This window comes from Lactuca saligna, chromosome 6 (assembly GCF_052625555.1).
Source record: "Lactuca saligna cultivar CGN05327 chromosome 6, ASM5262555v1, whole genome shotgun sequence".
NCBI classification, from domain to species: Eukaryota; Viridiplantae; Streptophyta; class Magnoliopsida; order Asterales; family Asteraceae; genus Lactuca; species Lactuca saligna.
Window position 1 is genome coordinate 9,317,088 of NC_136422.1, and position 25,365 is coordinate 9,342,452.

At 36.7% G+C, this 25,365-nt stretch overlaps 2 protein-coding genes across 2 annotated transcripts; one reads left to right on the forward strand and one right to left on the reverse strand.

The window, feature by feature from the left end:
* The first annotated feature begins 2,779 nt into the window (after positions 1-2,779).
* On the forward strand, positions 2,780-4,140 carry LOC145000810 (expansin-A7-like). Its single transcript, XM_078960093.1, has 3 exons — positions 2,780-3,068; positions 3,229-3,538; positions 3,630-4,140. Exons 1-3 carry the CDS (start codon positions 2,852-2,854, stop codon positions 3,940-3,942), a joined length of 840 nt encoding a protein of 279 aa, XP_078816219.1. The 5' UTR covers positions 2,780-2,851; the 3' UTR covers positions 3,943-4,140.
* A 15,916-nt stretch (positions 4,141-20,056) lies between these two features.
* LOC145000947 (butanoate--CoA ligase AAE1-like) lies at positions 20,057-23,699 on the reverse strand. Its single transcript, XM_078960250.1, has 4 exons — positions 23,626-23,699; positions 23,492-23,543; positions 21,729-22,112; positions 20,057-21,657 (listed from the first exon to the last, which is right to left on the reverse strand). Exons 2-4 carry the CDS (start codon positions 23,540-23,542, stop codon positions 20,203-20,205), a joined length of 1,890 nt encoding a protein of 629 aa, XP_078816376.1. The 5' UTR covers position 23,543; positions 23,626-23,699; the 3' UTR covers positions 20,057-20,202.
* Positions 23,700-25,365: the final 1,666 nt, after the last annotated feature.

The following is a 25,365-nucleotide window of genomic DNA, read 5'->3' on the forward strand; positions in this document are numbered from 1 at the left end:
TGGAAAACATGTAATCTCCCAAAACCTACAGCTGCAACATTTCTCATTCAATTTTACCACGTATTAATCTTGCCATGTGCTTGAAACTTGGTACTTTCCTGCCCCATTGTATTTAGCCACATACTTAGTTGCATCAATCTTAATCTTGTTAAACACTACAATTGTTGTTAGGGTTAGTAGTCCTTCCAACTTATCAATTTCCTTTTGCACCCCACACAATCTCTTCAGAACATACTCTCTAATATACTCTAAGCAAGTGATAATAAGTTTATCCCTACCCTCATCTAGCTTTGAATTAAATAACTCACAAAGATTATTCAACAAACAGTCAGTGTGTACCCTACCTATATAACACATATTAAGAGAAGACAATTACACATATAGTAAAAACACAACAAACAAGATTAACATTTATCATTACATTTATGTTCAAGCTTTAACTACCCTGGTTTGCAAAAATTTATGTTCATCTTGAACTGTTTTCACCAACCAATCCTGATTTTCATTAGCCCTCGAGATTTGGGCTGCCTAAGGACATGTTCCTTTATTGGCAATTACATCTTTACCCTTGCACTTTTTCCTAGTTGAGGGCCCACCACCATCAACTACTTTAGATTACTGACTTACAACACTTTTAGATTTCACCCTAATCCTGATTTTGTCATTTTTTTGCTAAGTATAGAGACCTCCTGGTTTCTACAGCATGTGTATCCATGAAGCTTTTAACATCACGCTTGGTTTTAAAGACCTAGCCCGCCTTAAATGGTTTTACATAAACCTCTCCATGTGAGCATCTACTTAACTTACTTAACTACTTAAGCATTCTCTTCATGTCATCTTCATGAAATCCTGCAAACCGATAATCATCAATCGCAATAACTTCAAACTCATTATCAATCATGTCATTACCTTCATTTGGTGAATGATTGATTAAGATTCCATGTTCATCTACATCAACAACATTATGGAATTCACCCATGTCTACATCAACATCAAAATGTATGTTAGACTCATCCACATTATAGTCACTATCATCATAATCATCTCTACTACCCTCAGAACAATATCCATTCTCATAATAGAAAGCCTCTCCACTATCATCACTTAACATACCCTCTAGATAATCTACTTCAGGTTGATGTTCACATGAAGTTTGGACATTATACTCAGCATCATAGTCAGCATAAACAGAATAATCCTCTACAAATGGTTCAAACTCATCAATTGTTACAGTATGGACTCCATCATCAGCTAGCCAACTTAGTTCCTCTACATGGTAAGTTCCCATTAGTTCTTCTGTTTCAACTTCATGATCATCACTTCTTCTTGAGTTCCAGTTTCATGATTGACCACTTCCTCTTGAGTTTTAGTTTCATGATTGACCACTTATTCTTGGGTTTCAATTTCATGATTGACCACATTAATGACATCACTTTGTTGGCTAACTTGTGAGCTTATATATGGTAGAATACTCTTCGAGTAATCATGCCCTTCATCAACATCTAATATTTGTTACTGCTCAAAAACACGGTTCACAGACCGGTTTAAATCAAGCTTTCTACTACATGATCCTGTTTCTCTCCTACAAGGTTTCTTTCTATTCATTTCAGATGACACACTATTAGGCTCCAACTCTTCAATAACAACTTTAGAAGGAGGCTTATAATAACTAAGTACCCTAGTCTGACCATTTTCGATATTCACCCTTATAAGTCTGTGTTTAGGGACATACGATACCATTTTAAGTACATCTTGGTCATTACCTAAACACATTAAGCCATAGTCTAAAGGGTATTCAGGGATACAAAAATGGTAGTAAAGGGTTTGCTCAGTTTTGTACCCTAGTTCTCGAACCATGTCATCAAGCTCATGAACTAAAAATAAATCAGTGTCAACATCATCTACATATGCTACAATACCATCAATGTATTTCCTTCCAAATGCTTTGGTGAAGATACCATTGTAGTGTACCTTCAACGTGAAATAATTGTCATATCCTCCTGCAAAAAAAAAAAAAAAAAAGGTAAAGTCAATGATTTCTCTATGTGAACACAATCAATGAAAAAAAACAGTTTTTTTTATAGTATTGTACCGTATCTTTTTCACAGGTCCCGCACGGTTGCGGATTTTTCTCAAAAACACCATAGCACCATTGTGATTCCTTCTACTTAAACCCTAAATCTCAATTTATGTTCTTGCTTCTAAGATAGAAATGGTGCGATGGTTACAAGTGTAACTGGATATATTCTTGGGATAGGGACAGGTTGTGGAGTTGACGTGCAAACAATAGGTAATCATTCCATATTAAAGAGTGAAGGTTACAAGTGAAATGACAAAATTGCCCTTGCAATATAATGACTAAATGGTAACGGGGTGAGCCGGAAGAACTAAACATTAAAAGTTTTGAACCCACAGGGATCATCTGTAAATTTTTTTAAAATTAATGACTAAACTTCAGATTTTATAAAACCACAGTGACATTTTTGAAGTTATGCCTGTATAATTACTTAAACTAATGGATTTATGTATGATGGCTGATATAGCTTGTTGACCCGTAATTACTCAAAACAATCTCAATAACATTATATTATGAAAAAGTCAGTTGACGATAATCTTAATAACATAAAACCTGCTAGCACGTTGTCAACTTATTTTACAAAGCTTCAAACCCCCAAGTTAGTGGGTACATGTTACAAAGAAAACGTAAACAAATCGTTTATTCGTGAGGGTCACAAAGTCGGTCTTTCTAATAACCTGACACCCTATAAATCCCTCTCGATATCGAATCCGAAATTCATCAACACTTGTACACATTGCTTTTGGATCTGCCCGATTCAAGAAACAGAACACAATGGCTCCGGTTCATCCACTATGGGGATTATGTGTCTTTGTTGCGAGCATCATGATAATCTTATCCACTTTGGATTCTGTAACCGCAGCTACATATACTTCACGAGTTCCACGTACTACACGAGTTCCGCGTACTGCACCAGTTGTTTATACACCGAGCCCTTGGACCCTCGCCCATGCTACGTTTTATGGGGACGAGTCTGCCGCTTCAACCATGGGTACGAGTTGCCTAGCTACGCATGTATTTTGGTGAAAGATAAATGCACCTACAAGGGCCCATTGATTACGTGGGCCCTCATCTGGTGTGTCAGAATCCAAAAGTAATTACAATATGAAGGTGCAAATGTTGATTGTTTTTTTTGTTGAAATTTTGTATAGGGGGTGCTTGTGGATATGGAAACATTGTGACCAACGGGTATGGAACTGATACAGCAGCATTGAGCTCTACAATCTTTACAGATGGATATGCATGTGGGCAGTGTTATCAGATTAAGTGTGTCGAATCTCCATGGTGTTCCAAAGGTGTTGCTACGATCACAGCAACAAACCTCTGCCCACCCAACTGGTCCAAAGACTCTAACGCTGGTGGATGGTGTAACCCCCCAAGAACTCATTTCGACATGGCTAAGCCCGCCTTCATGAAGATCGCACAATGGAAGGCAGGCATTGTCCCTGTCCAATACCGCAGGTATATTGTATTCCACAAATCATCAATACATTGCATGTTGATACCTTCTACAGATACAATGAAGGTCTTAATTTGTTTGTTGTTGTTGTAGGGTACCATGTATTCGGACAGGGGGTATCAGGTTCTCTTTCCAAGGAAATGGTTACTGGCTGTTGACCTATGTGATGAACGTTGGTGGTGCTGGTGATATTGGCCAAATGTGGGTTAAAGGGACCAAGACTGCATGGATCAGCATGAGCCACAACTGGGGAGCCTCATACCAAGCATTTGCCACTCTTAAAGGTCAAGCTCTCTCTTTCAAGATCACATCCTACACAACCAAACAGACCATTATGTGTAACAATGTCGCCCCGGCTAACTGGAACTTAGGTTTGACGTACCAGGCAAGCGTCAATTTTCATTAATGTAAACTGTTACAGGTTTCAAACACCTCGTCTAACATGTATTCTGTTGGTTTTTGAGAGTTGCTACCTTATATATTCGAAATGAAGGATTATTGGTTGGGTTCGGATAAGTTATCGACTTTATTCATTGCAACAATATTCGTGGTTTTGTACAATGCAAAGTACATTAATTAAATAGCAATCTGTTTTATTTTTTTACTCATGATAGTATTTAATTTGTGTTTTTTTAATTTAACTTATTTAGGGAATATGTAACTTCATCTAAAAAAAAAAAAAAAAAAAGGTAACACGGCCATATCCGTCGTTATTGATCACACCGAAACAGGTTAGCCACATAAAAATCTAGACACCATATGACAAAACCATCCATGACAGCGACGTAAATATAGGTCGCTAATATAATACAAAGTTTACTTTTCACCAACTTTACAACCATGTAAAGAACCAGAAATGGATTGTAGCGGATTGGAAACAAAATAGTATAAGAAAACTTTGTGAATATGCGACAGAATTTATAAAAGCCAATAAATTACAAAATTACAACAAATTCAGATTTTACCTGAACTCAGAAAAATCTAACTATATCAAAAATAAAACTCATGTTTCAGTCTCAACCACAACAATAAACATTCAAACATTAATCTAAAGCAAATCCAATACAAATGTTATAATTTTCATCCGTATGAAATAACTTTAGTAACTGTAAATGCTATGTGTTTTATGATATTTTATTATTTTATCTATATGTATAGAAGAAGTTTGGGTTGATCTAAACGTCAAACATCTAAAGTGAAACTTAGTAATCTCTTTTATTCATTTAACCTTAAAAATCCATATGAATACACAACTCGCATTCATTTAAGAATGGATAATTTGTCCATAAATCGGACTCTAATTATAGTTTTAAACCAAACAAAAGCGATGGAATTAACCAAAAACTAATGACATGTTTTAGTAATTTACTCTAATACGAGTATCCATTGAATAACAAGTATCCATTGCCAAGGATTGACGGCATGTTCGATCAACTACAAGGTGCGAGCTATTCAAAGATCGATCTTAGGTTAGGATATCATCAGCTGAAGGTGAGAGAGAAAGATATTGAGAAGACCGCATTCAGAACGAGATATAGACACTATGAGTTTTTGGTTATCTGTTCGGACTAACCAATGCTCCACAAGCATTTATGAATTTGATGAACATGGTTTGTAAACCATTCCTCGATAAATCTATAATAGTGATTAGGGCTGTAAACGAACCAAACGAACACGAACAAGGTCTTGTTCATGTTCGTTCGTTTAAGTTAGCCGAACAACAAACGAACACGAACGGATAAACGAACGAGATTTTCTTGTTCATGTTCGTTCGTTTAACAAAATACTTTGTTCATGTTCGTTCATTTATGTTCGCGAACATGCTAAACGAACATAAACGAACAAACATAAACGAATAAAGATAAAAAAACACAATTGAACATATATGAACATAAATGAACATATAATATAGAAATATAATAAAAAATAATTGAATATAGATGAATATAAATAAACTTAAACGAACGAATATAAACGAATGTAAATGATCATCATAAACGAACGTTCACGAACATAAATGAACAAACGAGACCATTGTTCAAGTTCGTTCATTTAACTAAACGAACGATAATTTTTGTTCATGTTCGTTCATTTATTAAATAAACGAACATAAACGAACTTCCCGCCGAACAGTTCACGAACGGTTCGTCGAACGTTCAGTTCGTTTACAGCCCTAATAGTGATCATAGATGACATTCTGATTTACTTAAATATCCAGCATGAGCATGGCAAGCACTTGCGGGAAATATTAGAAGTTTTGAACAAGGAGAAGTTGTATGTAAAATTCTCTAAATGTGATTTTTAGATTCGGTAAGTCAAATTCTTGGGTCATGTGGTTAGCCAAGAAGGAATTATGGTTGACCCAACAAAGATTGAAGATGTGATGAAATGGAAACAACCAAAAAGTCCCACTAAGATTTGTAGCTTTCTAGGATTGGTTGGATATTATAGAAGATTTATCCAAGGTTTTTCTTCGATAGCCGCTCCATTAACAACCTTAACCCATAAAGCACCTACATATACATGGAGTGAGAAACATGAAGAAGCATTCGATAAATTAAAGAAGAATTTGTGTGAAGAACCGATTCTTTCTTTACATGAGGGAGTTGAAGACTTGCAGTTTATAGTGATGTGTCTGGAGTTGGGTTAGGGTGTGTTCTGACCCAGAGAAATAAAGTGATAGCATATGCATCTCAACAAGTGAAAGATCGCGAGAAGAACTATCCCACTCATGATCTGGAGTTGATAGCAATAGTATGATAACAGTCTGCAGTATCTCCTTGATCAAAAGGAATTGAATATGATACAACGACGCTGGCTAGAATTACTCAGGGATTACGATTACGAGATACTTTACCACCCTCTTAAAGCCATGTTCGTAGCAGATGCTTTGAGTAGAAGGATAAAGTTGGAAATGAAGAAGCCAGGGGTGTTGACAATTGAAATTGTCTCAACAATTATAGAGAGTATTAACAAATCTCATGAGGAAAATTTGGAAGGAGATAACCAAAAAGAAAAGAATTTAGGAAAAACGTTGGGATTCGGTACGAATGGCCAGGGGTTGAAGGTATTCCAAAATAGGATTTGGGTACCTAACATAGGAGGAATGAGAGATCTTCTCACAGAAGGAGCTCACAAGATAGGAACCAAGCTGATGGGTTTTGGTCATAAGAACATCCTATGTGCTCATACAAACCCTAATGCTTGGATCTAGGTTTCTCTATTGTACATGCAAGTTATCCAAGACTATAAACCCTAATTCTAGCATTCAAGTAATCATATTAACATGTAATTAGGTTTAAGATCATACCTTGATTGTTATGTAGCAATAACAATCCAATTCCTCCTTGTATTGACTTTAGAAAGCTTAGAGTCACAAATGTCACTCCTCTAATGGTTCACAAACACCATAAGCAAAAGGATGAAGATGAGAGAGGATAGAGGCTGCCCAAAACGTGTACAAACCCTAGAGAAGTCTTAGCCACGTTTTTAGTCCTTAAGGGATTTATATATAGTTAGGCTATTAGGGTTATCTAACAAGGAAACCCTAATTTGGATGCTTAAGCCCTAAGCAACCCATGGAGCCCTTTCCTCAAGGCCTTGGACGATTTCATATGGGATTCCCCCATAGAATTCGTCCACCTTATAATATAAGGCAATCCATGGCCCAAATTGCAATTATCTTATAATTACAATTCTAGTCCCTTAAGTTTAATTAATCTCTATTAGTCACAAAACTAATTACCAATTAATTATTGACTAATATTAATTAAACAATATGATTTCTCCTTTAATATATTATTCTCATAATATATTAATAAATCATATTTAATCCTTTCTCTCCATAATTCATCATATAAAGTTGCTTTGGTGAAGGCAACCTAAAAGGACCATGCACCATCGGGTCAAGTACATACCAAAATAGTTATAGACTTAGACACTAATCCAACACAAGCTTACAAGCTGCAATTGCCAGAAGAACCGGACGGTATTCATAACACTTTCCATATGTGTTATGTGAGGAAATTCATTAGAGAAGTTCGCGATATAATTCCATTTTTATAGATGAGGATTGATGAAGACAATAGGTTAATTTAAGATCCCGAATCGATTATTGACCGTAAGACGAAAAGGTTGAAACGCAAGATGGTCGAATGAGTGTTAGTGTGATGGAAACATTCATATGGGTCGAACCTCACCTGGGATATAGAGGACTACATGATAAGTCGTTATTCACATCTGTTGCCGAAGCATGATTCCGAGGAAGGAATCATCCTAAGAAGGAAGGGGGGATTGTAACGCTTGTGTTTCCCGCTAGGCATTAATAAGATGATGTAATGGTTAGGGTCAACAAATGTGACCTATTTGATGTAATAAAAGAGAATTATTCGAGCATTATTTGATTTATGTGTAATTATGTGTCGTATACATGGTTATCATGATATAATAAAATAGGAATGAAATACACATCTAAAATAGAATAATAATTAGACCTAATATCCTTGAAGAAAGTTGAAGTAGTCGTTACAAGGATTCTAAAGATATAAGGAACACTCCAATCCAACTTATAACGAAGAAATTATGACCCTTTGAAGTTTCGCAATTAAACCGACACAACTCTATGTATCGTAAAAAGTAAATTTTTGATAATTTACTTTTTAGCGTAAGTTGTCTAAATGAAAGTTGTAGTATTCATGAAACCAAAAGCGTGCATATAAAGAACGTCTAAATCTGACTTCATTAGAGAAAGTTCTGATTTTTCTAATATTTAGTGTACCAGTATACATCTCAGAAATCGAATTTTAGGTCAGTCGATTTTCAGCCGAAACAATCTAAACGAGAGTTGAAGATCTCGTTAATAGGAGTTCAACAATATAAAGACAGTCGAAAATGGACGTCAGATGACAAAGTTATGAGCTTTTAACGGACTTTAACTGTCTAAGTCTGTTAAAATATAACTTTTAAAATAAACTCCAAATTAGGCGACGGAGTGTAAATGAAAGTTTTAGATCTCGTCGATAGCTACGCGTCGATATAAATAACGTCAAAAACGAAGCTTGTATGGGAAAGTTATGAATTTTACAAGATATTTATATTTTGTCAAACGAGGGTGCGACATGTCTCGCGATCTGGCACACCCCCTTCCTCCTCATGGCTTGCAACCAGATGCTGACACGTGGCACATTATGCCCAGCGTAATTCTTACACGACTAGCATACTACCCCCTGGAATCCTATAAATAGATGAAGATTTTCACTCATTTTCTTTACAACTCCTTATCTAAACCCTCCCAAGGTCCCGAGGCCTTGTTCTAGTACTTCCTAAGTGTTAGTAGCGAAGCTCAAGATTGTTAGATCCCCAAGAAATAGAGCTTTCGGTTTTGATGTTCTGCACACGCAAATTCTGGTTTTTCGCTAAACAACTTGTAAGTTGAGTTATGTTTATCGTGCTTTTAATATAACTTATATTTATGTTTATAATCATTGAACTTATAAATAATATTTATCAGTGATTCCAAGTCATTATATTGACTGATCACCTTACAGGATGATGACAAGGCGAAATTTATTGAGGTGTTTAAAGTAAGATTTCCAAATAATATACTTTGTATACCTAACGGACCCTATATCCGATAGTATCTTACCTGCTTATCCCTTATCAGCTATAAAGATAATGATGAATATAGACTAATAATTAGCGTAAGAAATATTATACTAAGACTTAGTGATGATGATACTAGGTTACGTCAAAGGAAAACACAGTTGTTAGAAGCAAAGCACTGTCCGAGTTTCGAGTCATCACTTTAACATGTCAGTGTGTAGTTTCTTTCATCTTAAACATAGATATGAAGTATGTAAGATAATTACATGCTATATGTGTCTATTATATATGCTCCTTATATCTATGCTAGATGAACGATTTATACATGTTTTACTTGATTTAAATTGTATATGTATTTTATACCTATAAATATATTGGGTAAAGATGTGTAGATGAAAGATGATATAGATGATGAGAGGCCTTGACTTTGAAGATGATTCAGTCATCTAGCGGAGTATAGATGATGACCTCGGACTATTCTAGACAGTCTAGTGGAACGTTGGTGGGCTCACAACCTGTCGGTGTTTTTGAACTAAGAGTTCACCAGGTGTACTCCATCCCCCCCTCCCCCCCCCCCCATGGTTGCCTTATTGACATATATTGCTAAGGAATCCCCTAAGCATTATTGTCTATCTTGAAGATAATCCTTAGAGTACATCCCTTGAATTAGATGTTCTAAGGACAGAAAGTGAGGATAACGGGAATGGGTAATCGTGTTAAATGATTTGATGAAAATAAAGAATTTAATTATTGTGAGTTGAAAACCCTATGTGTGCACCAACCTCCTAAGCTTGCCCCACTCAGTTTCTTGTATGATAGGTAGTGTCATGAGAGCAAAAGTGTGAAGATCATATGAGAGTTTTATGAATATAGGCCAGAAAGAGCTCAATATGAGACAACGATGGTGGGTCGAACTACTCAATGATTACGAATGCGAAATTCGATATCACCCGGGTAAAGCCAATGTAGTAGCAGACACCATGAGTCGGAAAGAATATTCTGGTAGAAGGGCCAGATCTCTGACATTGACCATCCATTCTCACTTATCCACACAAATCCGTGAAGCCCAAATGGAAGACCTAAAACCAGAAAATGTCATAAACGAAACTTTAAGGGGAATGGATAAGAATCTTGAGATCCGAGGAGACGAAGTTTATTGTTTCATGGACCGGATATGGACCCCAAAGTTCGGTGGTTACAGAGAGGTAGTCATGAACGAAGCTCACAAGACCAGGTACTCTGTTCACCCAGGTTCGGAAAAGATGTACCTTGATCTCAAGAAGTTATATTAGTGGCCAAACATGAAAGTCGAGATCGCTACCTTCGTGGGCAAGTGTCTGACTTGTGCCAAGGTGAAGGTCAAATATCAGAAACCCTCGAGTCTGCTCCAGCAACCCGAGATACCTGAGTGGAAATGGGAGATGATTTCTATGGATTTCATTACCAAAATACCCAAATCTCCGAGTGGGTATGATACCATTTGGTTAATTTTCGATCGATTGACTAAATCCGCCCATTTCCTGCCAACCAAGGAAACCTTCAAGATGGAAAGACTCACATGAATCTACATCCAAGAGATTATTCGATTGCATGGTGTTCATATATCTATTATCTCCGATAGGGATAGTAGGTTCACTTCGAGATTCTGGCAATCACTGCAAAGCGCCCTAGGAACGAGGTTGGACATGAGTACAACCTACCATCCGCAGACCGACAGACAAAGTGAGAGGACTATCCTGACATTGGAAGACATGCTGCGAGCTTGTGTGATCGACTTTGGTAAGGCATGGGATACCCACTTACCCCTGGACGAGTTTTCCTACAACAACAGTTACCACACGAGCATCAAGGCAGCTCCATTTGAAGTCCTCTACGGCTGAAAGTGCAGATCCCCTCTGTGCTGGGCTGACGTGGGTGACACCCAGTTAGCTAAAGGGCAGATTCCTGACAGCACTCTCACAGGTCCGGAGATCATTCGAGAAACAACTGAGAAGATCGTTCAGATTCGTGAAAGATTAAAAGCCGCTAGAGACCGACAGAAAGCTACGCAGACAAACGAAGAAAACCCTTGGAGTTCCAGGTGGGAGACCGAGTCCTTCTGAAAGTCTCACCCTGGAAAGGCACGATACGCTTTGGAAAGCATGGAAAACTAAATCCAAGATACATAGGGCCTTTTGAGATTCTCGCTAGAATCGGCCCCGTAGCTTACAAACTCAATCTACCTCGCAAGCTTAGTAACATACATCCTACATTCCACGTCTCAAACTTGAAAAAGTGTTTATCCAACGAGACTCTTGTAATCCCATTCGACGAGATCGAGATCAACGAGAGCCTCAATTTCGTAGAAGAACAGGTGGAGATCATGGATCGATAAGTCAAACGAACGAAACAAAGTTGCATCCCTATAGTGAAGGTTCGTTGGAATACTAAGCGAAGACCAGAGTTCACTTGGGAGCGCGAAGATCAAATGAAAATTAAATACCCCCATCTTTTTACTTAGTTATTTGTAATAACTTAACTGCTTGAACTCTAAATTTCGGGACGAAATTCCCCTAATGGGGGGAGAATGTGACAACCCGATACTTGTACACTGTGAAATCGATCCATATATTTGTAATTCACTTGAATTTAGCATGTTTTAGCAAAATTTTGGGTCCGCACGAGTGTTTTAGGCTTAGTATATCATAGATGTGGGCCTTAGGAAGGGTTAGGAAGGGTGTTGCATCATAAAATCCAGCCAAACACACCAAGAGAGGTGTGTGCAGCCGCACACCAGTGTGTGCGACTAGCCAGCCGTACACCCAACCGCAAACCCCCTCCAGCCTCACACTCAACCCTATATATAGTAAAGGAACCCTTCCCATTCACTTTTGGCTGCATGTTTCCCTCTCTATACTTTCTCTCTCTAGAAAAACCACCCAAGAACATTTTGAAGACCTCCAAAACGTGACGAACGTCATCTTTCAACTTGCTATAGAGGTAAAACACTTGAATCCAAGCCTAAAACTCATAGTGTTCTTCGTGCTTTTCACCCCTTGAAGGAGTGCGGCCCCACACCTTCATCATGTGGCCGCACACGTTCAAAACACCCTCTAAAGTGAGAGTATGGCCACACAATCGACACATAGGACTCAAACAAGGAGTGTACGGCCGCACACCCCTGTGTACGGCAGCACACACACCCTGTACGGTCGCACACTCTAGTGTGCAGCCTCACACAAAGTTCTAGTCGTATTCCCGAGACACACACCGCCCTAATACTCCTATTTGGCCTTAAACTTGCATAGATCATTGAGTATAGAACATGGGACACTTAGTCCTAGTGATTCCAAGTCCTTAGGGTGGTTTCCCATCATTTTTAGTCACAAAACACCCTAGCTCTAACTTATATATGTGTCACCATATGATTAATAGGGGCTACTTGCGTTCAGAGCATCCATTGACACTCATATCGATAGCACACTTGAACCCTACATCAAACAGTGAGTTCATACCCCTAAATTAACCTTTCAAATGTTTTTAACTGCTTTTATGGGGGGAATACAAGTTGAATCCGATACATTGCAGTATCAATCACACGTGATTAAGACTTGTTATCAAAAGGATTTTCTACATTTTAAAGTATCTTGTCAGTAAAGTTATTTCAAATGTTTATCAACCTCATTTTCACAAATCAATTGTCTCGAAACTGATTTTCAATATTTTCAGACCTTTAAATTATTTCCAAATCATGTCTACGCCAATATATTTATATAAGTAAGTATTGAAGGACTTAGAACTGACAACTGGCCTTATTTCCTATTCTTGTTTGATTGTAGACTTAGGGTGTTAGGTTATTTGTCCGATTGTCGTTTAATATGTGACAACCCGAAATTTATTCCGTCATTTTTAACCCCTCTTTCCGTTAATAAGCCTCGTTTTATTTAACTGTTTGTTAACTTTTGGACTGGTTAATAAATTTGGGACTTTTTGAATGACTTTATGAGGGTTGAAATAAATTAGAAACACCCCAAATTTTTCCCTTGAAAAATTTTAGTTTCAACCAAATCAAAATACGACCACTAAATCGGGTGCGACCAAAAGCCCCGTTTAACTGCAGTATCGGGTAGATTTTCACTAAGCCCTAACTCAAGCCCCTATATAAGGGAGAGTAAACTCCATTCCACCTTTTCCACTCTTTCTCTACACTCTCTCTCTCTACAACTCGTTTTCGAGCCAAAAACACCCGTTTCGAGCCTCAAACTAGTAAGAACTCTATCATAACTTGTTGTATAGCTTAACTAACATGCAAATTCGTGTTTAAGACATCAAATAGGGGCCAAGTTATGTGTTTACAGCCCAAGAACACTCTTGGACCGTGAACACCCCTAAATGGGGTTTTTTAAGCCCCAAAACCCCTCCAAATTGCCCCTAAGGCTTAGATATGACTTGTGGACTTACACATTCGGACTTAGAACACCTTGAACTATAATTTTGGGGAGTAAACTTGAGTTTACTACCCAAGAATATGCTTGCACCATAAACTCCTCTTCATGGGGAGTAAATTCAAGTTTAAGTGTTAGAAATGCCCCTAAACACCTCCTATGGCCTTGGAAAAATGTCTAGAAGCAATTCCACGAATGTAAAGGCTTTAAACATTTAAGAAACCATGGACTTAGGAGTTTACGGCCGTAAACCCCCTTAGAATTGGTCCATGGTCCGTAAACTCCCATTAAGTGCCCAAATGATGCCCTAACACCCCCATTTGGCTTGGAATAATGCTTAGAACTTTATACTCTATCATTTAAGGCTTAGAACTATGAAAGAAATGACCAAGTGAGAGTTTACAGCCATAAACTCCTTGTTTATGGCCGTGAACTCCTTAAATGGTCCCTTAAGAGCCTTAAACCCCTTCATATGCATTATATTTGGACCTAGCCTAATTCTATGAATGATATAAGGCCATTTAGCATCCTAGAACACTCCCACCATGAGTTTACGGCCATAAACTCATGGGGACATGGTCTTAGGGCTGTGAGCTCTATAAAGATCTTGCTCTTGAAGAGTAAAGTCCCTATCTAAGACATACACACCCTTAAATGTTACCCGGGACACTCCAAGCACTTAACCAAAGTGTTTTCCGCACTTTAGGATGCGTACACATGTTTAAATTAGTATTATATTTGCTAATTGTATGTAAATATATGTTATCATATGTTTAATAGGTCACTAAGTGTGTTCAAGTCTTTACTTGACACCGAGCACCCAACCGGCACCTTCGTCGGATCCACTGACAACAGGTGAGTTCATACCCCTGAATTAACATTTTAAATGTTTTTACATGCTTTTAAGGAGGGGAATACAAGTTAAACATGCCAGTTATCATATCAATCACATGTGATTAATAACCCGCATGCACAAGGATTTTTTTACACTATTAATTGTTTTACCAAGTATGATACTGTAAATGGTTTTCTAAAATGTCTCTATGTATTCAAAGCTTTTCTCAAATTGCCTCTTGTGTTGTATGTTTTATTTCAAACTCTGCTACAGCAGCATTTTAAACCAAGGTTTTCTCTATTTTATCAAGGTTACAATCAAAACTTGTTTATGAATGATTTTCTTAAAGTATAAAGGTTTTCCAAAGATTTCATCAAAGTTTTCTTCCATGATTTTATACTCCTACTTTGTTAGATACTACGGCTTCGTTATACTTCTATCTAGTTAATGCTCTTACTTAGTTAAACACTACTACTTTGTTAACACTTTTACTTCGTGATACACTTTTACTTCACAATACACTTCTACTTCACGATACGCTTATACTTCACGATACGCTTTTACTTCACAATACACTTATACTTCACGATATGCTTATACTTCACGATACGCTTTTACTTCACAATACACTTATACTTCACGATACGCTTATACTTCACAATACACTTATACTTCACGATACGCTTATACTTCACGATACGCTTATACTTCACAATACGCCCCTACTCGTTAACACTTATACTTTGTGAAACACTTCTACTTCGTTAAACACTTAAACTTCGTTAAATGCTTCTATGTATGCATGTGCTTGTATAAGTTATATAAATAATGTTTAAAGGACTTAGGAAGGCTAGTTCGCCCTATTTCCTTTTCTTTGTTGAGATGTGGTCTGGTGGGATCGGATGTCCGTCCGAAGGTCGTTTGATCATTAGTTATATATTATGTATACAAGCATAGACATATAGGATTACATCGATCAGTTCACTTCCCTTGGGTAGCAAGGGCATCCTCTCACTCGTCACTCATAGATCAGAGACACTAGTAACTATTATAGGAATAGTTAAGGGACTCTATCTCTCACCCTATCTCTTTTACTATCACTCTCTCTATATCTCTCTTACTTTAGAATGTGACACACTATTACTCTCTACGACGCTTCATTGTGCCAATGTCGTGTTACCAGAGTCTCCGGGAAGGAGAGCGAACACCATGTGTATAGATCTATACTGGACTGACACTCCCACACCTGACTACTAGCTACAGTTCGCGTCGGTAAGGCCCATGGGTGACATGAAGCCACTACTACTACTACCACTACTACTTCCACTACCTCTACGCGTGACCTGGAGGGTAACCGGATACTCTATCGTCGATCAGAATGGTTACACACAAGTTCACATTCACTCTTTGTTTTAGACCTTGCTAGACTTATCATTCATTTGGTACTGTCTGGGGTCTGTGTTCACTGTTTTTAGACCTTGCTAGACATATCATTCATTTGATATTGGCTGGGTTCTGTGTTTTCTCTCGTTAGACTGAGCCAGGCGCGTCGTTCATTCGATACTCTCCTGGAGTCTATGATTTCTTTTGTCTTAGTCAATAGTCTTCACTGCTGAGGCATATGTTATTTTCCCTGATATTCTCCTACTTTCTTTACAATCAATACCCTATTTTGATAATGATAGCGTTAAGGGAAAAATCACTTTTTACAACATAACTCCGTTCAGTCTTGGTAGAAGACTGCTTTTAAATTAGAAAATATAGGATTTTCTGGAAAGGACTCTAATTCACTGTGTACTCTAAAACTACTACTTGTATAAAGTTATTTGAATTAAAACGACACTAAATACTTATGAACTCACCAGCATTTGTAAAAATGTTGATACTCGCTTTCAAATAACTTGTATTCTCAAGTCAGCAATAGATAGGTACATCCCAGGAGCTTTTGGTGAAGACAGTTTAGTACCAAGTTGCACCTATATTATTACTTGTATTACTTTGATGATGTAATGTAATGTAAACCATGTAAAACTATTACTATTAATGCAATGGTTGTTGTACTTTGATTACTATACTGCATATGTTATGATACTTGACATGATGTCATCCACCCCAGAACGTTTCCGTCGTTCCGGTTTTGGGGTGTGACATAATACTTAGTTATATATCTTGTATATTTGTGTTAGATATAAAAGTTTTCACTCTAGTTCGATACTCCTACCTATCGAAGACACTCAACTAAAGTACTCTATTTAACTATAATAGGTAAACTTAAGGATTACTATTCAATACCAATGTTACTATGATACACACTATGGTCAGTACCATTACAAGATTTTATGTACAATACACTATGTGAAAAGAACGCTATATACTATACTTTGCTAAGGTAACACTATCCACTATATGAAGAAACACTATAAACTACGTCAAGAGAACATTACATAGTACACTAAGAGAATACTTTATATTGTACGAGAGAAAATACTACAATGGAATGTGATGCACTATTTCTCTATACAACACTTTGCTATGCAACTGTCGGATAACCATCGCTTCCTGGAGGGAAAGCGACCACTATGTGTATAGATCTATATGGGACGGATTTCCCCCATCACGGCTGCCAGCTATAGCCCGGGCCTTTTTGGCCCAGGGATGACAAAACACTACTACAGTATTGGTGACCTGGAGGGTCAGCCACTATACTACTATCTCTCAGTATGATTTCATACGAGCTCACATTCAAATCCTAATTAAACACACATCACGAGGTGTGTACAAGACTAATACTATCTGGAGTTACATTCACTATTACATTTAACCAGCAGGGATGCTGCAGGGGTGAAACTCCATTCCTTCTCTAAAATGAACGAGTTTAAAACTGTATTTTCATTACTGATATTTTCACGAGAAGATTATTACATTTTCAAAGACACGAAAATACAAATAACCTAGTTTTGGTAAAACACTATTTTTGCTGGAAAATATGGGATTTTCTAGGAATCAAATTACTTTCAAATTTTGATAACAGCCATTTCATTACATGATTGTAAACATTTTTATACAAACAACGACACTAAATACTTATGAATTCACCAGCTTTATACTGATATTCGTTTTCAAAATAACATGTATTCTCAGGTCAACAATAAACAGGTATTGATGCAGCTTTTGAGAAGATGGAGCACATATAAGACTCATCTTTTATTTTGATTATACTTTTGGTGTCTATTGTACAGAACACACATGTATGAAAAATATTATATTAATGAAATGGATGTTGTTGCTTGTTTTTACTATTATGTATTGTTATGATATTGTACATGACGTCCTCCACCCCAGGACGTATTCTGCCATTCTCGGTTTTTGGGTGTGACATTAAGCTACGTCGCGCATAGGAGCGCAGCTCAAAAACCTTAATCTTTGGATTCTTTAGCAATAGATAACTTCATGGACCTAGGTTCTGGTTTTGTGCTCCTTGTGGCCATACAAATTGATAAAGTCAGAGACTTTATATATTAAGATGTCCATTTGGTATAGATTTGATAGTATACGGAGCTACTCTTCTGTTTTAAGGACCTAATAATTTAGTTGGTTACCGGGGAGCTATGTAGGGCATAATTTTCCTTGCGATGGGTATAGCTATGATTTTGCCCATTTACTGCCTTGAGCTCTACGTTGAGCGTAGGTCAACTGGAGTTGACCGTTGACCTTGATTTTGACCAAGTTTGATTTTAGGTCAAATCAAGGATTTTAGGTTGTAGATTGAGACTTGGTCCCTATTTGTTGTATAGGTGAACTGTAGAGCCAGTTATTGGATCTATGATCATCACTGTGATCTTCAAGATTGCGATGTGAGTTTCATCACTATACTTTATACTGCAGTCTGTGTCCTTGTGTGTAGGATGTTGATATATTATAGTAACATGTTAAATTGGTAGATCTGTATAATTACTTGTATTGATGGTTATCATTTATCTGTTTACATATGTCAACATAGTGTGGTTGGGTTGCGGCGGTACTGTTGTATAATGTAAGCTAACTAACCCGGGAGCAATCCAGTCATAAGTTAAGGGATGGGAGGGCATTTTAGTCTTATGTTGTGGCTTCGGGAGAAATCCAGTCATAGGATGAGGGCCGGTAGGGCAATCCAGTCTTATGTTGTGGGCTCTGGAGCAAGCCAGTCATGAGTTGTGGGCCGAGACTAGACAATCCAGTCTCATGTTGTAGGCTCAGGGGCAATCCAGTGTGATGATGTGGGACCGATGTGTATGCATTGTATATGTATTGTTATGAGGGGTATATTAGGGAAACTCACTAAGCTTTGACTTATATTTGTTGATTTCAATGTTTCTGGTACTTCTGATGATCGAGACAAAATGAAGGCGCGATCATACACATCATCCTATTGTTTTATGTTTCGAGAGGTTGACTTGATACTCTGATTTTTTGGAAGTGAATTGAAAAAAAAATGGATGTTTATCTACAATTTATTGTGGAAATGTTTTATAAAATTGAAAATTTTTACCATGGTTTTTGAGATGTTACAATATAAGTATTAGGCTCTTGCCCCATCAGATCTATGGGGATCCGACAAACTTTCGACTCGACAAGCTTTTAACTTATCAGGGTAATTACCTTTTCGTTTTATTCACATCTAGGTGACTTTTTTGTACACGCCTAAGTAACAAACTTGTTGGAAGTGTTCACATATAACTATCATGACCGGTTGTAACTTGCTACAACCGATCATAATGGTCATATGTGAACACTTCGAACAAGTTTTTGTTACCTAGACGTGTACAAAAAAAAGTTACTCATATTTGAACAAAACGAAAAGGTAATTACCCTAATAAGTCATATCCCCTTATTTTAAAAACACTAAATTGTAAGATTATGAACAAAATACAAATTATAATTGCATTGAACGTGGAACACCATTAAATTCCTTTAAGCAATCAATAAACCACAATATTTTATATAAGCATAAATAACAACATAGATTAAGCAATGCATTAACAATAATCAAAGAAAATATGTTCTTTAACACCACCTTGAACCACCGAACTATCGATGTCGCCGGTAGAGAACCAAACCGATGCAACCACTAGCCAGTGGTAACCTTCAACCAACGAACTACCACCTTCAACAAATGTTTCCATTGGAGATGAACGAAAGAAAGAGAGATAGAGAACCAAATTGCCAGCAACCACTAACTGGCGGTAACCTTCAACCAACGAATGGCCACCTTCAACCATCGTTTAGAGTCACTAACAATCGTGAAAAGATCGAGAAGAGAGATACAATTAACATCATCGGAGCGTGAGAAACAGTCTCAGAAGTATGAACATCGTGTGATCGTGAGAAATAGACAGAAAAGCGAGAGAAACAGTCGGAGAAGTGGGATGGTATGCATGATCGTGGTATGCGGTCACGTAGACCATGAACGTGTTCGTAATAAGCATTTTGGACGGTTTTATTATTAGCTAATAATTATAAGGAAAAATATTACCATTATAAGTAAAATGGTTAAATTCTTAATTAATCATTTTAATCATTTAAATTAAAATTAGTATCATAATAATTAGTAGGGTGTTGTTAGAATATAAAAAGAGTATGGATACACTTACCCTATTTTGATTCCAAGATTGATAAATATATACTAAAAATTACCATATTAATTTCTAAACATGTTATGTAAACGTACATAGACGACATAATATTTATCATTATTATTTGATTTTTGACGCTACCCAATTCATGGATAGAATCACTCATACATTTGATGAAAACTTGGAAATGAGGTTTATACTTTCCGGTCAGAAAGGCTACCCATAAGCTTTGCCTTCTCCCTCAACACAAACTTCTGTACCTTACCAGTTGCATTTCTTGGCAAATCGTCAAAAATAATAGTTCGAGGTGCCATATAATGTGGCATGCGATCTCGACAATACTGAATAATTTCTTGAGCATCAACATCAACACCTTTCTTCAACTTCACAAATGCACAGGGAGTTTGACCCCAATGATCGTCGGGACGTGCAACGACAGCAACCTCCAGAACTGCAGGATGGCTATAAATCACAGTTTCCACCTCGATCGTGCATATATTTTCACCACCGGAGATTATAATATCTTTGGACCTATCCTTTACTTCTATATTCCCGTCGGGATGTTTAACAGCAAGATCACCACTTCGAAACCATCCTCCGGCAAAAGCCTCTTCGGTTGCTCTCAGATCCTTGAAGTATCCACTCATGACTGCATTCCCTCTAAACATAACCTCCCCTAACGATTTCCCATCACATTTTACACTCTCCATTGTTGCAGGATCTTTTACCTCGACATCCTCCATCACCAAAGTTTTCACTCCTTGTCGTGCTTGAAGCTTAAATTGCTCTTCACGAGGCAACCTTTCCCACTCGGGCTTCCACACACATAAAGTTCCTGGACCATACGTTTCACTGAGGCCATAAATATGAGATACACGAAACCCTAGCTCCTCTATCTTTGAGATGATTGACGCAGGTGGAGGTGCACCGCCGGTTACGATCTTAACTTCGTGTGGAAGTGGTTTCCGATCAGTCACCGGAGTATTCACAATCATGTTCAAGACAGTTGGAGCTCCATCCATATGTGTCACCTTGTGAAGGACTATATTATTAAATATATCTTTAGGATCGCAACGTCGTAGGCAAACATTAGTGCCACCAACGATAGCCACACCCCACGTGAAGCACCATCCGTTGCAGTGAAACATAGGCAACGTCCAAAGGTACGTAGGCATCTCTCGCATATCACGTATGAACACTGAAGCAATGGAGCTAAGATAAGCCCCTCGGTGGCTACAAACTACTCCTTTCGGCCTCGATGTTGTCCCAGATGTATAGTTTAAACTGATAGGATCACATTCGTCATTTGGTCGGATTATAGAGAATTCAGTCACTCCACTCTCCACAAGGCTCTCGTATTCGTATTCGTATTTTCCTGTGGGTTTCAACGGAGACAGGGAGTCTTGTTCAGATATTACGACAATAAGAGGAGGTTTTAAATCCATCTTCTCGAGAATATTGACAGCTTCTTCAGCTACATGCAATAACTGGTAGTCGACAAAGAGGATCTTGGCTTCTGAGTGTTCGAGAAGGGTTGAAACCATATTTGCATCCAGACGTTTGTTGAGAGGGCAAATGATGCCTCCAGCCATGGGAACTGCGAAATGAAGCTCTAACATAGCCGGGACATTTGGTGCTAGAGCCGCTACCTGCACTCCATAACTTTAGCTTCAGTAATGATTAGTATAATGGTTACTAAATGAGTAGAAAGAAAACTTACGACGTCGCCTCGAGAAACCCCTAAATGGTTAATGGCAGATGCAAGCTTGACGCACCTACGGTGTGTTTCTTCCCATGTGTACTTAATACACCCATAAACCACCGATGTCCGGTGGCTGTAAATACTGGCTGCTCGCTCCAAGAAGCTAATAGGTGATAAAGGTACGTAATTTGATGAGCAGTGGACTACACCCTCCAGTGATCGCCATGATTTTCCATGCAATTCGTCCCCAGATTCATCCAAGCGTGGGCCCTGGGACGAGTTCTCGCATCGAACCTTGAAAGAACGGTTTGTTGTGGTGGTGGTGGAACTTGGGCGAAACTGTGTTTTTGACTTTTTGAAGATTTTGTTCACAGTGATGTTGGTAGACTTGTAACATGAGAGCTGTTTTTGGGTGGCAGATCTATGTATTAGCGAGTTTTAATAGAACTAAAACATGTAATTAGTTATAAACTTTCAATTAGGTTAATTAAATAGGTTTTGCTCCATTCTGAATCAAATCAACATGGCATATCAAATATAAAGCAAAAGAGGAGAAGAAACCAATGTGATAAAAAGATGTTAACTTCCTAACATTTTTAGCAAGGATCAACTTCAGAAAATACTTAACATTTCGAGACTTTCCTTAACTTATTTCTTGATTTTGTTTGGATTTAATTGATCCTGGCCTAAGTAAAAATGATTCATATATATACCATGATATGATATATTTTATTGTTATTTCATTATTTATTTATATTAAGATGAATATTTGCAAAAATATAACTCACCATTCAACCTCTTAAACATCTTATTGATACATTTATTAAAAATCAACCTATAATTAACCACTTCTTTATAAGACATTTCTAAGGATGGAAAACGATGTGTTTTTTATCAACATGTGATGATTCCTAATCGTTGTGTCATGTAAGACTACAGCATATCAATTTTTATGTTTTGAAAGATTTTTTTGTTTAATGCATAATAAAACTTTAAGTTCACATCCAAAGAAATTAGATGATCGGAGTGAGCAAATACATGGTTTATCTTAGTTGCGAAGAACGTGAAAAGGACACTAGTTTTTCGACTCATGCAAAAGGAATCTGTTTTTGATGAGGTGAAAGGATCGACCCATAAAACATATATTGACTTCAAAGAAGTGTCACGAAAGAAGGAAGTTTTGTCACAAAGAAATACTATATGTGTCACTAAAGCAAAGGGTTCTTGCTAAGAAGATTTTGGGGGGGTTCGTTCTGAAAGTTTGTATCCTAATTGTTTGTCCTATATATGAATCCAAAACTAAAACTTGAGAAAAATAAAGACAAAGTACTTGTTATTTGGTCGAATAGTGAGTTTGTCGGAGATGTCGTGTGTGTAAAAACACTTGAAATGTTTTGATATCTTAGGGAAAACTTTATCACATGGCAAGCACAAAGGACGGTGGCTTGTCATCTTGTGAATTAGTCTATGGGGATTGAGGGAATGAGACCATGCATTGCCAAGTTGTTTGGTTGATGAATTTGCTAGTCAAAATAATTTTTCAAAATGGATGGTTGGTTTTGATTTCATAATTGTTTTAATATATATATATATATATATATATATATATATATATATATATATATATATATATATATATATATATATATATATATATATATATATATGTTGGTTAATTAGTTTATATCATAAGGACAAAAATGTATAAATTGAAAAGACAAAAATTACAATGCACATACAATTTAAACATTCTAAAGTGGCTTCATTTAAATACATGATACCTTATTTTGATATGACGTGAAGCCATTGTAGTGTAAGACTTTAATATTCATCCTGCAAGACTTGATTAATCATCATACTATATATATTATCATGTAATCCAATAATCTGTGTAAGCAAGAAACCCAAATCTTACCTTATAATATAATCTTATTATTAGATACCACCTTTATACAATATAAATTTTGTATGATGTTACTTTTCTCGGATTGTTCAATTGAAAATGCAATGTTAGAAGCTTGTATTTATGTTCAAACAAGAAGGTTCCCAAGAACAACAAAGTGGACTTGTGTTTGTGTGGTATGCTTAGTTTGAGTTTTTAGAACTTAATGAAATAAGTCGAGCCCTATCCCCTAAAATGATTAAAAGGTGTTTTATCCATATAGTTATCATATTAAGAAACCTGTCAAACAAGTAGACATCCACCCCTCCAATCATCAAGCGTTACTAGGTTGTAGGCTAGTATGTAGCTTACCTTGATCAACAATATTACTTTTGGCTGTAATTTAGTTAATTGTTTGGTGGGCATTTTCATTATGCTAAAGAATTTTTTTTCCTTTAGCTTCAAATTTCTATAATCCCAATATATAAATTATTAGGTTTATGTTAATAAACAAACAAAAATTGTTATGCAATGTTGTTTCTTAGAAAAATAACACAACACAATTGCATGATTTTTACCTTTTGAAATCCGGCTTGTCAATTATCATAAGAAATCAAGTACTGTATTAAAGTATTACGGCCTTAAAGTAAAATATATCAATGCAATCTCCTAGGGCGGACCTATCTATGGGGATAGGAAAACTCGTTGCAATCAAGGTTTTACTGCCTTTTTTTTATTTTTAAAACATGTATACCACTACTATATAGTATACATTTCTTTTGATCCCCCGGGCCCCGGCCTCAACCGGCCAAAATAGAAAAATAATAATAAATGCACCCATTTAATTTTAGGGCTATTCACTAGACTAGTCAAATCATTTTGCAATACACTCTTTGTAAAATGTTTTTAATTTTAGGGTTTAAATCAAAATTAGGCACCGATCTACATGCATATTTAATTATTAAATTTTGTTTAAGTTATATAGTATATATACTGTAAAAATGTCCCTGTGTTATATATTTTCTCCGAATTTTTGTTTTTTTTGGATTGGTTGTAATTTTTTAGTTTCATTGTAAAATTTGTCCAAATTTGAAAAAACTAATATGTCTTTTAAATTTGTTTTTTCATTTTCTTAAGATATTTTTTATTTTATTTAAATTTTAATATTAAAAGTTAAAAGAACTAAAGAGGGGATCCTCTCTCTCTCTCTCTCTCAAAAACACATACCATCCACTATAAGAAAAATAATTAGCTGGCACAAAAGTCACCGGTAAAGGCTAGAAATATTGTTGTTAAAAGCAATAGCGGCGACACGTCGCCAGTAAACAGTCATCGGTATTGCTCTGTCATTATTGCTCAAAATGTCGACGGCAAAGATATTTGTCGCCGCTAATGTTCTTGTTGCCGGTAATATTTTGTCGTCGGTATAGTTTCTTCGGTAATAACATCTTTCATTTTTTTAAATTTTTTTTAAATCAACACTTTTGGGTGCAAAAAAACCGATATGAAACAACATTAAATGCACACAAAAATTACATAAAAACATCCGATTAGGTACAAAATAGTGTTATAGTTTCATAACAAAATAAACAACAAAAGTGTTATAATTCCAAAAGGTACCAAAGTATCACAACAAGTCTAACATACAAAACACAAATCAATTATCCGACGAACCATCCTCTATGTTCCCCTCGTTTCCTCATTGATATTTCCCCGATTGAAAAAATGCATAAAGTTCTTCCCTACACGTCGGGCCGTTAAGCATTGTCCGAA